This window comes from Lepus europaeus, chromosome 13 (assembly GCF_033115175.1).
Source record: "Lepus europaeus isolate LE1 chromosome 13, mLepTim1.pri, whole genome shotgun sequence".
Taxonomy (NCBI): Eukaryota; Metazoa; Chordata; class Mammalia; order Lagomorpha; family Leporidae; genus Lepus; species Lepus europaeus.
Genome location: NC_084839.1, coordinates 51074196 through 51088298, shown reverse-complemented (window position 1 = coordinate 51088298; position 14103 = coordinate 51074196). Strand labels below are relative to the sequence as shown.

General features: G+C 42.4%; 1 protein-coding gene across 1 annotated transcript in view; it reads right to left on the bottom strand.

Moving 5' to 3' along the window:
• Positions 1–14103, bottom strand: part of EML6 (EMAP like 6) — a 297135-nt gene that overhangs the window by 149237 nt on the left and 133795 nt on the right. Inside the window, exons 3-5 of the mRNA XM_062209442.1 lie at positions 13443–13541; positions 7808–7876; positions 183–368 (exon numbers count right to left, since the gene is read on the bottom strand). Of these exons, the coding sequence (XP_062065426.1) occupies positions 183–368; positions 7808–7876; positions 13443–13541 (354 nt within the window). The remainder of the gene's footprint in view (positions 1–182; positions 369–7807; positions 7877–13442; positions 13542–14103) is intronic.

The following is a 14103-nucleotide window of genomic DNA, read 5'->3' as shown; positions in this document are numbered from 1 at the left end:
TGACAGCCATCAGCCAATTCATAGTTAAGGTGAACATGAATAAAGTTACTATGCTTTTGAGATCTGTTTTTCTTCTAGGCAGACACAGATAAATGTGGGAGCTCTCTAAAGCAATGGGGCAAAATACACGACCCAAACTTACGTAACAAATCACCTCCAAATTCCCACATGATCACACTCACACTATGTGCTCCTTGAATGGTGCGGACTAGATTGAGCCCTTTCCAGACGTAGATGTCGCCATTTAAAGCACCAGAGTAGGTGATGTCGTCTTTGGCACATGCAAGGCAAAGGATGGTCTGAAGATCCCCAGTTTTGCCAAATATTCCTCTTTTTGCAGTCAGGGCATTTCCACACAGCATCCAAAACTAGAAAGCGATAAAATCAACAGAGCTGAAGAGAGAGCATTCTGATGCGTTGCAGGATTGGTGTTTGTTTCAGCACATTTTACATAATTTACTCTATTTATCAAGTAAATTAACTTATTGCTTGTGACAGTAGAGAGCCACAAAGCCTTTCAGCCTACTACAAGGGACAGGAGAAACACTTAGTGTATTTTAAATTTTCCAAGCTCCAAAACTTCAAAATTTTGCTTGTCATTTAAACAGTGATTTAGTAGAAAATACCCACGTCCTCATTGTTAGACTAAAGGGGACAGATCATGTTTAATTTTTTTTTCAAATTATCAAAACTTCCAGAGGTTCATTTTAGAGAGGTCTAGAAATATTAAAAGGAATGCTGAAATTATCTACCACTTCCTGATAGCATGATGATATATCTTCCAAGCATTTTTAAGGCTTTGTAATTGCTTTCTAAGTAAAAATGTTACAAATCTTCGCTGTCACCAGTTGACTGGGCTTTTCAGTTCTAGTTGCACAATTCACCATGTGGTGGTCCACAAGCATAAAACTGAGCTACTTAATGGCAGGCAGCAGAGACACTCGATGGGTGCACAGAAATAAAGTATTTTACTTTGCTATAATTTTTAATGTATGAACTAGTATAACCTGCCATTATAAAGGCTCTTTGCATATGTTATTCAATCAGCATAGGACCCTTGAGAACAGGCCAGGGTGGATACTATTATTAACCCCGTTTAGAAGTAAAGGAGTGAAGGCGTAAGCAGCTCGGCGAAGGCAAGAGTTTAATGGGGTTATCCATGAGAACACCGAACGCCGCCTCGAGAGCGTTAGATCTAATGAGGCTACACAGGAAATGAGCAGACTGTTAAGGCCATGTATTCATACTACACACAAGTGGCAAGGAAGTCCACAGAGAACTAAGTTGAATTAAATGGAATGAACAAGAGTAGGACTTCGATCAGTGGTGAGGGAGAAAGAACAGCTTGATGCAGAAAAGCAGCACCAGACAACCCTGGGTGGCAGGGATGTGAGAGGGGGGAAAGTCGGTGACAACCCTACTATTTCACGTCCACAAGTAAGGAACAATGGAGGCTCTCTCAGGGCAGCTGTGCACTCAAAGAAGCATCTGGGCCGACTGTGCTACCAGGATGGCCAGGACTCAGGCCGCTGTGGGAGAGAGGGGGTGGAGGGCTGTTTTGTGGGGCCGCCTCAGTGTGCATGAGGCAGAGCTGTACAGCCATTTAAGGCAATGTGCAATTCTATGAACTGCCAATTCCAGTCATTTCTTCCACTGAATATTATTATGCTTTTTAAAGTATTCAAGTATGCATCAAAAGAATAGAAAGACCTGGGGAAAGCTTGTTAGATAAAAGCTTCAGAAAACCTTGGGAGTTCAATTTTTTTAAGTCAATTAATTAGTTTAAGAGGTGGACAGAGAGAAACATCTTCCAACCTTGTTCACTCCCCAAGTGCCTGCAATAGCTGGGGCTGGGCTGAGGCTAAAGCGGGAGCCTGGAACACAATCCAGTTCTCCCACATTGGTGCTATGAATCCAGCAATGTGAGCTGCCACTGCTGTATCCCAGGATATGCATTGGCAGGAAGTTGGAGTCAAACCAGAGCCAGGAATCTAACCCAGGAAAATGGGTGTATTGGCCACTAGGCTAAATGCCTACCCTGGGCACATTCAACTGAATGAGCTTTTAGTCATAAGCAACCAGTGGTTGTGCAAATATGCCAAAGAACTTGCTGTTCATGGTGATGCTCAGGCACCAGGATATCTGAGTTCTCATCATGTATCTTCATGGGTGAAGATTAATTGTCTTTTAGTGTAGGATGTGTGCCTCTGGCCTGAGTTAAACATTTCTAGATGGACAACGACAAAAAATACAGAACATTATCCTCACATCTGATCAACACAAAGGCTTTGGGACAAAAAAAAAAAAAAAAAATCACCCAGTCTAGCAGTGAAGACACTGGTTAGAACACCTGTGTCCTACATCAGAGCATTTGGGTTTGAGACGTGGCTCCAGCTCCTGATTCCAGCTTCCTGCTAACGCAGATCCTGGGAGTCAGGTTCCTGCCACCCACATGGGAGATCTGGATTCAGTTCCGGGCTCCCGGCTTTGGCCGAGCCCAGCTCTGGCCATTGCAGGCATTTGGGGAGTAAACTAGTAGATGAGATCTTTTCCTCTATCTCTTTGCTCCTCAAATAGTTAAAAAGTGATAATGTAGTCAGATGATACAACGCTCACACAAAACATTCCCAATGAACAAATGAGTCTCTTAGAAGACACATACAGATATGACGCAGGTATGAGATTTGCTACAGAGAGTAACAAATACCAGGAATACTATCAGTTCTCGAGAACCATTTCTTATTTGGAAAACACTGGCAGTTGAGGATAGGAAAGCCTTATGAAAGCCACATCAAATAAAGAGACATTGTTCTTTTCCAATGGGCCCTCACAGACTGTAACACGAACTGTGCTAAAACTGGCAGGTACCTTGGAGTTCATCTGGCCTCGGTAATCCCCCAGCTCCCTCTGTGTTTGCCTAGAGACCACAGAAGGCACCACAGGACCCACAGACCTGGCAGGCTCATTTGCTGTAAAGTCAGTGCCGCAGATGATGTTCACTGTTCCTGTTTTCCTAGCATTCATTTCAGGTCATTGTAATTTGCCTGTCTGCCAAACACTGGGAATCTGCGAAACCAGAGAGGATTTCAGCCTAGCTACAAGGATTTCACATAAAAAATAGTTTCTTGGAATGCAAAGATATCACACTCAATTTCTGACTGGAATCATTCACTCAATGTCAAAGGCAGGCTTTGGAATAGAAAACAAAACAAAACAAAAACAAAACCAGGAGGGAGGAATTCTGAAATTGGAAACAGCAAAGACAGATAATGAAAATAACTTATTGAAGCCTGTTTAAGCTCGTTGTGGGTTTACTTATAAAGAAAATTAATAGGGGCTGGTGCTCTGGCATAGTGGCTAAAGCTGCTGCCTACAGTGCCAACATCCCGTATGGGTGCCGGTTCGAGTCCTAGCTGCTCCAAATAACTGATTAAAAGTTAGAGTTAACCAAGGATGGCAAGAAATAGGAAGGAATCAGGAGAATTCTTTCAACTAGGTGCCTCATCTAGTCACAAAAAACCAAAACCAATCCAAAAAATGTGTTATTTTTTGGAGATGAGTTAAGCCAAGACAAATCCTTAAGCTGATAATTTCTCAGAGCAAAGAGTTCTCTGGAGAGAGCCAGAGGCCAAGATGGAATCTTGTCCCTACCACTGGCTTTGGGATCCTGGGAAATGGGGGAAAGAAGCTAATATTATTGTGCTCCTACTGGCTGCATACACTGTTTAATAGAGCTCTTGATAAGCTCAGGAGCTAGTGTGCCCTGAGATTGGTGGGGAGAACAAGTTCATTCTCAGGAAGGTTAAACAGCTTGCCCAGCCACAAACAGAGTGGAACAAAATCAAGATACAAAGTAACCCCTACCCCAAGTCTACCTCAGCTTCCACTCCTTCCCAGGCAACACGCAGGGTGGATGTTGGCCCCAGGTCATGCCCCAGACTTTCAGAAAGCTGCCACTGACATCCTGATGGAAACCAGGCTCACCATGAGCTTGCATGTTGCATGTTCGCTCACTAGTCGGTCAAAAGCCAACTCAGTGCTTTATAGCTCATGCTGATTGGCAGATATGCTTGTCTATTTTTGATTATTTAAAAAAAAAAGTTGCTAAGGAGATATTAGTTAATGCCTGGTTTATTTTCCAGCCCAATTCTTTCAAAATAATCATGGAAAGAGGTTTTCAGAAAACAAAACCATTTATAGGTGTAGTACACAGAATGAGCCACGGCCCTGCCAGCTTTCTAGGCCCCCGGCTGCATGGGTGGCCACTGCCTCCCCATCAACCCCTGATGAGTGCAGCCCCTTTCCTGGGCTCTGCTGCCTGCCAGCCCCTTGCTACCAAACTCACCTGCCCACCAGAGCGCTGAGTACACCAAATCCACTCCCTGAAACAGTGAGGCTCTAACCAGCTGGGATCTATCCTTTGTTGATGCCGTTTTTGGTTCAGCCTCTCTGATGGAATATTCTGCTTGAATGGCTAAACTTCCAGCATATTGAAAATAGGCTCTGTTTTTGTCCCTTCACATAGTACAAACACAAAATCAGTGAGATTTTTGGTCTTTCAGGTATGCTGTGTGAGGCATGGAAGGAACCTCTAACATGCTAAATCACAAAGCAGCACAGATAGAAGATATTTTCTCAGGTTAAAAATGAGGTCTTTGCACAAGGATTACAAAAAGTTTGCAAAGCCCTAAGGTGTTGGTAGCACAAATTATTCCTTTGAGTAGTGGAACCTCTACCGTTATCTATTTTTTTAACTTAGTGTCCTCTATTTTTTTCACATTTCTTTTTTAAGATTTTATATATTTGAAAGTCAGAGTTTCATAGAGAGAGAGGAGAGGCAGAGACAGATAGAGGTCTTCCATCCGCTGGTTCACTCCCCAGTTGGCCGCAACAGCCAGAGATGTGCCGATCCAAAGCCAGGAGCTTCTTCTGGGTCTCCCACGCGGGTGCAGGGGCCCAAGGACTTGGGCCATCTTCTACTGCTTTCCCAGGTCATAGCAGAGAGCTGGATTGGAAGTGGAGCAGCTAGGACACGAACCACGCCCATATGGGATGTTGGTACTGCAGGTGGTAGCTTTACCCACTATACCACAGTGCCGGCCCCTTCATATTTATTTTGAAAGTATTAAATATTATCTCAAAATAATTTATGAATAAAATACAGAAATGAAAATTTTTTAAATCACCCAGCAACTCACTACCCAGAGATAACTATCTAAAATTTGAGACTATTTTCCCAATGTATTTCCTATTGAAAAATATACTTTATTTTTAAAATAAAAAAAAGTCACAAATCTAATCCATTTAGAATTGGACTATAGGGTCCAGCGCTGTGGTGTAGTGGGTAAAGCTGCCACCTTCCATGCCAGCATCTCATATGGGTGCCGGTTCAAGTCCCAGCTGCTCCACTTCTAATCCAGCTCTCTGCTGTGGCCTGGGAAAGCAGTAGAAGATGGCCCAAATCCTTGGGCCCCTGCACCGATGTGGGAGATCCAGGCTCCCAGCTTCAGAATGGTGCATCTCTGGCCACTGAGGTCAACTGGGGAGTGAACCAGCGGATGGAAGACCTCTCTCTCTGTTTCTCCTCTCTGTGTGTAACTCTGATTTCCAAATAAATAAATCTTTAAAAAAAAAAAGAAGTGAACTATAAACATTCCCAATTAACTATATCTTGATTATTTTCCATTATCATTACATAATCATCTAGAACTTGGCTTACAATGATTGCACAGTATTTCATCATATGGATTATATCGTATCTCATTTAACTGTTAGAGCACTTAGGTGGTTTCGGGTTTCCTTTTGATTGGTTTAGTTGCTATTGTTAAGTTATTGACATCAAATGAGCTCTTGGTTCATAATTCTAACAATTTCCTTGGGATAAATTCCAAGCTATGAAATTACTACACCCAAAAGGATCAACATTTCTAAGGCTAATAGTAGATGTGACCACATTTCTGGACCAAAAGACTTTACCAACTTATCCCTCCACAGCAGGATTTGCGAGTGCGCATTCATACAATCCTTGCCTACTCTGGGAACACTTTCATCAGAATTTGATAGATTCAAACATTCTGTTGTCTTTAAGTTTGTATTCCTTAATTATTAATGAAATTTAACATGTTATCTAGTAAGTCGACTAGTCAACAATGTTTATTTTTGTCAGTCATCTATGTTATTTTTCTTTCTAGATTTGCTAGCAGTCTCCATTTTAAGAATACACCATTATTTAATATGCTTGTTGCTTATATTCTGCTAGTTTGTAGCTTCTGTGTTTTGTTTTATTTCAGGGGAGAAACAGGTGTCTACAGAATGTTTTAATATTGATATAGTTGAATCTATCAGTATTATCATTTATGGTTCCTTTTTGCTTTACATTTAAACAGGCCTTTCTCCAACTTGAGAGCACCTGAATATTTGCCTATATATTCCTCTAGTTATCTTATTGTTTTAAAGACATTTTACTCTTTAATTCACATAGACTTTATTGTTCAGGATAAAGTAATAACTTTTCCCAAAAAATAGATGAATTTTTCCAGTGTCTACGAGTTAGAAATTCTCCTTTTGCATTCTAAATCGTTGTATTTACTAAGCCCTCTTATTATTTTCAGTTTAAAAAATGGACTCATTTCTCTTTATCCCGGTCTTATATTACTCTAATTATTTTAACTTCTGATAGGTTTTCATAAACAGTGGTGCATATGCACCATTATTTTTCATCCTAAAGTTCTTATCTCATTCTTTTATCCCCCAGGATTAACTTAGAGTAAAGAAAAATTCCGTCAGGTAACAACACTGCCAACCAAAGTAACAGACCTTAATTTATACCAAATATAATTTGGAGGGAAACGACTAAAATTTGCAAATTTTAGACATCATGTCCAGAATCAAGATTATCTAATTGCTCAAATTTTCTTCTATGTTTCTCTGTAAATTTTTATAATGTGCTTTAGGTAAGTCTGGCATATTTCTCATATTTATTTCTGAGTGGTCTATTACCTGTCCTTTTCTAACCTTTAGGTGGGAAAAATGGGCAGAATCATTAAAAATTAGACTGGAAGAACAGGGAAGCCAGAAAGGTAGGCTGGAGGCGTAACTTGGTACCCACTCCATTCAGAGAAATGCGTCATTTTTGTACTAGCAGAGATCCTCATATTTGCCCTTCAAGAAGGTAGCCCTTACCTTTTTACTTGCTGGCTTTAAATTACATTGACTACAATCCTATAGGCAGAAGATGATGGGTCATATGCCAGAGGTCAGGAGAAAATTTTGCTATGTCACTGCAAAGGATGTTGATACTTGCATAGAAAATCAGAAAGAGGCAAACGTGGGCCTAGCCAGAGGCAGGTTGCGGTGTGTGGACAAGAGGAGCACAGGGGCTTTTAAACGCCAATGGCCCTGGTTTGCACTGCATCGCTCTATTTCTACACTGAATAAAACGTGACATCTTTCTTCTTGGAGAACATCTCGATCTGTCAAAAAGAGGTTTGACAGGCAGCAAGTCTAAGTATTCATTATGATGTGAATACCTGACAACATCGCCAGCAGACTGAAAACATGCAATTCTAGAGGCCCGGAGTCTGCAGTGTGGGATTTGTTTAACAGCTTCCTTTAGCGACCCCCGCTGGATTCCTACTTGGCACTTCTCAGAGTCCCATCCACTGAGGTAGTTTGAGAAACAGGCAAGAGGGCTCTGATTTTAAAGTGAAAAAAAGTCAAGCAGTCTCTCAGCACCAAGTTATCTAGACAAACACCTCAAATTCCTCTCACACAAGAAACCGAAACATTTTTTAAAATAACAGCTTACCTTAATGTGCTTGACTCCACAGCTAACCACTCTGTTTGGCTGATACGGATCCCAGGAAATATCAAAAATCTGTCAAAAAAAAAAAAAAAAAAAAAAACACGGTGCTATGCTGATCAATTCATGTATTTTTGTTTCCTGTGAGGTCCCAGTAACTGGCATGATTCTGCCCAACACTTAGAACACCATGTTACCTCACAGAACGGAAACGGAGCATGTGACCGGGAATCGGTCAGGAACTGCCCACACATGCGTGACAGCCTCAGGTCCACTTGCTTTGGGACTGAGGGGAAACGCAATTAACACAATCACTAAGAACCAACCCGAGTTTTATCCACTTTTTTCCATCTGGGGTAAAGAAACCAATTTTGACAATTTCAGGAAATTTTTAAACATACTTTGTTTCTTTAAGATTTCATTTATCTATTTGAAAGGCAGAGTTAGAGAGAGAGAGAGGTCTTCCATCTGCTTGTTCGCTCCCCAAATGGCCACAATGGCCAGAGCTGGGCTGATCTAAAGCCAGGAGCTTGAGCAGGGTTTCCCACATGGGTACAGGGACTCAAGTACTTGGGCCATCTTCTGCTGCTTTCCCAGGTACAGCAGGGAGCTGTATTAGAAGCAGAGCAGCCAGGACTTGAATTGGCCCCCATAAGGGATGCCAGCACTGCAGGTGGTAACTTTAGCCACCATGCCACAGTACTAGCAACAAAAGTGCTAATTAAACATTCTGGAGATAATGTTTCGATTTAAGTTATAAGAATTGTACATGTGGAGCTGGCATTGTGACCTAGCAGGTAAAGCTGTCACCTGTGACACCAGCATCCCATATGGGCACTGGCTCAAGTCTTAACTGTTCCACTTCCAATCCAGCTCCATGCGAATGTGCTACAGCTTCCAGTACTTGGGAAAGCAGAGGAGGATGGCCCAAGTGCTTGAATCCCTGCACCTACGTGGGAGAATGGGAAGAAACTCCTGGCTCTGGCCTGACCCAGGACCTGCTGTTGCAGTCATTTGGGGAGTGAATCAGAGGATTAAAGACCTCTATGTCTCTCCCCCTCCCACTCCTGCCTCTCTCTGAAACTCTGCCTTTCAAATAAATCTTTTTTTTTTTTGACAGGCAGAGTTAGACAGTGAGAGAGAGAGACAGAGAGAAAGGTCTTCCTTCTGCTGGTTCACTCCCCAAATGGCGTCAATGGCTGGAGCTGCGCCGATATGAAGCCAGGAGCCAGGTGCTTCCTCCTGGTCTCCCATGTGGGTGCAGGGCCCAAGCACTTGAGCCATCCTCCACTGCCTTCCTGGGCCACAGCAGAGAGCTGAACTGGAAGAGGAGCAACCAGGACAGAAACCAGCGCCCTAACCAGGACTAGCCAAGAGAGCTGTGGCACTTGCCCTCAAATAAATCTTTAAAAACAAAAAAGAATTGATTTTAGCTAGGAAAATTCTTAATAGTCAACTACAGTTCAATGAGGCCAACAGTCTGTAGTTATCATTGAACATAAAGCAAAGGCATTTATTGGATGCTAATTAGCCCACCTAAAATAGTCTTTTAAGCTATCATTTTAATATGACCCACTAATGTATTATATTTTCAATTCTCCAAAGAGTTGAAAACAGATTCATTTATTGTGAATTATATGTCATTCCTATTTTTTTTTCCCGACAGGTAGTTACAGACAGTGAGGGAGACAGAGAGAAAGGTCTTCCTTCCGTTGGTTCACTCCCCAAATGGCCGCCACAGCCGGAGCTGCGCCAATCCGAAGCCAGGAGCCAGGTGCTTCTTCCTGGTCTCCCATGTGGGTGCAGGGCCCAAGCACTTGGGCCATCCTCCACTGCCCTCCTGGGCCACAGCAGAGAGTTGGACTGGAAGAGGAGCAACCGGGACTAGAACCCGGCGCCCAAATGGGATGCCAGCGCTGCAGGCGGAGGAACAGCCAAGTGAGCCATGGCGCCATCCCCTATATGTCATTCCTTAAGACAACCTACAGAACAGTCTGCAGGAGTCCGGGACCCATTTTGGAGATGAGGAAGAGAAGATGTCAACTGTTTGTGTCACACCATTGACAATAATGGTTTACAATGCCTATTTCCTGACCATCCTAGAAACCCATTTAGTGAAACTGGAATGAAGTCCAAACACCTGCACTTTTAAACTGGCAGAGAGATTCTGATGCAGGTGGTCCCTGGACCACATTCTGTGAACCACAGACAGAAAAGGAAGGAGCAGTTGTTAGAGCCAAAGTCTAGAACAGAGGAAAAAATCTAGGCCACTAACTCCTCATCACGTGGAAGAAAGCAATTATCAACCCCAGAAAGAACACTGAAGAGAAAGTGCTTGGTCCAAACATCTATTTTAACTATCTTAGCTCAGACAAGTCTGATTAACTTTAATCTCATCTTCTCAGAAAAGGATCATGTCACCTCCGTTCTGTTATGAGATCAATTAAGACAATGCAAGCGAAATCATTTTGTGGGCTACAAAGCACTCATTACACAAATGTGATGGGTTAAGCATTACAGCCACTAAAATAATTCTGAAGATAATCTTGGAGTTACCCCAAAGTAGCCAAAAATTCATAATGACATCAAGGCAACGGTAATAAAGAGCAATACTGTGTGTGACAAAGACTATGGGTTCTGAGAGAACATGTTCTCAAGTACTTGTTAAAATATCCAGAGCTCTTACAATTACAGACTTCTCACTACTGTAGCATTGCACTTTTATACTCTACTCCTTACTGGAACAAAAAATAGTTATAGTAGTTGAAATTAGACAGGCAGGTCACCTGACATTTTGGAGTGTAGCCAAAATTCAATTTGTCAAAAATAAGAATTTGGCCAAGTAACAAACTGCAATCAGGCAGCCCTAAGAACCCAGAGAGGTTCACACAGCTCTGCCTGCAGCATGCTTATAGATGAGCTATGTACACAGGCTGGGGTGGGGTGGGGAAGGAAGTGAAGGTACAGAAACAGCTTCATTACCTGCAGCTTGGCACTGGCCTTATGTGGGCCTGGTTTGTTAGGTGGCAGACTCTGACTGAAGGTCAGCTGCTGTGATTGGCTGAAACTCAGTTTTTGGTTGTTCAATTTTTTTTTTTTTTTTTTAGACAAAAGTATATTAAGGGTGGGCTTAGTGATTCATCAAGTTAAGCTGCTACTTGGGTCACCTTCTTCTGTGCCAATTACTCTATGCTTTCAATCCAGCTTCCTGCTAATGTACCTCGGGGAACAATGGATGTTGGCTCCAGTGCTTGGGTTCCTGCCACCCACAAGGAAGAGCTGGGTGGAGTTCCCGGCTGCAGCCTGGTCTAGCCCTGGTTATGGCCATATGGGGAAAGAAGATGCAAAATATCTTTACCTCTCCCCTCTGTCACTCTGCCTTTCAAATATATAAATACATCTTTGAGAGGTAGACTTACAGACATAGAGAGGGAAAGACAAAGAGAAAGAGATCTTCTATCTGCTACTTCACTCCCCAATTGGCTACAATGATTGAAGATGGGCAGATTGAAGTCAAGAGCTTCCTCCAGGTCTCACATGTGGGTGCAGGGGCCAAAGCATTTGGGCCATTCTCCACTGCTTTCCTAGGCCATTAGCAGGGAGTTGATCAGCAGTGGACTCACATCAGCACCCATAAGGGATGCTGGTACTGCAGGTAGAGGCTTAACCTACTATGTTACACCACAGCACTGGCCCCATCAAATACGTAAATAAATATTAATGTAAAAAAAAGGATTATCCCAAGTTAGGCTTTCAGTCTTTAAGTTTGTTTACCAAAATAGGTTGCAGTTCCTTCCTAAGACTCCTGGTATGGAGTCAACTTCAGGCCAAATTGTTTAATTAAACAGTAGGGATTTAACAACCAAAATACTTCATATGCAAACCAAGATGAGTATATTATGCTATTTTCTTAAGGAGATTTTACTAGTTCAAAGTTTTTCTAACTTCCATTTTTTATTTTTATTAAGGCAAAAGGCCCAAAAAATCAGACATAAAGTACTTGAATTCCAATCAAACTACACAAAATGCTTTGGAAATGGTCATTGTAGAATAACTTAGATAAAATACTTTGTGTGAGTTTGCTCTCAGGGTAGATAGTTAAAGCATGGCTACTGTTGCCTCCAGTCCACTTTTTGTAATCCCTGGAAATTCATATATTGATCCATTCCAACTCAACTCATCCTGTAAAATACGGCATATAAGATGATAGCATAAGCAGAAAAACTAACATCCAAAACTTAAGCACTGCAAATAATTTCAACCAAGATATTTCATTAAGGACTAAGTCAATGTCAATTAAATTGTAATCCTTGAGCCACAGCATCACTATGCTCCACAGTGTCCCAGGGGAATTCTACGGAATTATCTACGGAAGGGGAACCACTGGAGCTGGGGGATACCAGTCCTTTTCCAACACTTCAGCTCTATTTTTGGCCACTCCTGGGATTTCTGAAGACTTGTTCTTGGATAATTTGCAATAAATGTGGGGTCCTCTTATCACGGAAAATTTCCAGAGATAAAATACAACATTCATATAAATATGTTTAGAACTAACGAAGCAAACGACAGCAAATTTAATGTTTAATTAGGGCCTCATTCCACTTGGACACTTAGATTACTCAGAAATATAAAACAAGTAGGAATTCAAGGGAAAATAGTCCTGTGAATTCATTTTTCTTTTAAATGAGAAAGTCAAGACAATAAAGGAGTCACATTCTGCCTTGTGCTGCAGAAATCAATTTCTCACTAGTTACATGGATAAGCCTGCTTCATCCCCCATCGTACCAGCTGTGACTACACAAAATGATCACTTCTGACCACACTGACCTCAATACGAATGATAAGCAGGCCAACGATTTACATTGGATGGTCTCAAACGTAACAAAGAATCACAAGCTGTCACTACATTCATTAGAAATGAAAACGGACTTGTAATCATATTACGTGAATATTTTCTAACAACTATTTCTACTTCTAAATGAATACATCTAAACCATACATGGAATTTCAAATTCAGCTCTATTTTGAGGTTTTGAAGATGCCAAATACCAGAATAAAAAATGTGCTTTGCTTAGAAAAAGCATGACCATCAGAAAGTATTTGATTACCAGCAGCAATCATGCTAACACAGCTAGCTGTTAGTCGTGAGTTAATAAAAGAAGCTGAATATGTAGGGGAAATCTATACAGGGAAAATTTCCTTTTTAAAATATGAAAGCCTAGGCCGGCGCCGCGGCTCACTAGGCTAATCCTCCGCCTTGCGGCGCCGGCACACCGGGTTCTAGTCCCGGTCGGGGCACCGATCCTGTCCCGGTTGCCCCTCTTCCAGGCCAGCTCTCTGCTGTGGCCAGGGAGTGCAGTGGAGGATGGCCCAAGTCCTTGGGCCCTGCACCCCATGGGAGACCAGGATAAGCCCCTGGCTCCTGCCATCGGATCAGCGTGGTGCGCCGGCCGCAGTGCGCTACCGCGGCGGCCATTGGAGGGTGAACCAATGGCAAAAGGAAGACCTTTCTCTCTGTCTCTCTCTCACTGTCCACTCTGCCTGTCAAAAATTAAGAAAAAAAAAAATATGAAAGCCTAAGAAGTGACATCACAATCCCCCATCGCTCTGAAATCCATGAAGCTTGATCCTCAAATCTTACCCGATCTGAATGGCCGGTGGCAGAGGCCAGAAATTTTCCTTTCTTCCAGTCCCAGATGCAGACTGTGTTTTTGGCATCCAATCCCACAGAGGCTAAACGCTAAGAAGAAGAAGAAGAAGAATTTAATACCCGAACATGAGGGAAAGATTCCCTATTACTCATGCTTTCTTTCAATAAATACTTACCAATTATCCACCGGGGCCCAGTCATTGGATTTCTGATGAACTTAATGATTTCTCGCAATCAGTCTTAAAACCCAAACTAGAAATATCACATTAGATGACATATATTAACGCATGCTGCAATATCCAAGACCAAAGAGCTGCAGTTCATGTGCCCTTCTTAAACAGAGACATGTGCAGACTCCGCAGTCTCAGGTATGTGAGTCCAAGTTGTAGAAACAGAACTTGAAGGCAGAGATTTTTGTTTAAGGAAGTCATTTTAATTTTTTATTTATTTTTGTTTTTCAGTTGGAAGATACAAAGAGAGGGATGGGGGAGAGGGATGGGGGAGGGGGGAGAGGAATGGGGGAGGGGGAGAGGGATGAAACAAAGGGAAGATACAAAGAGAGGGATGGGAGGGGGGAAGAGGGGGAGATGGGGAGAGAGGGGGAGAGGGGGAGGGAGAGAGAGAGAAAATATATGACAGAGACCCTTCAATC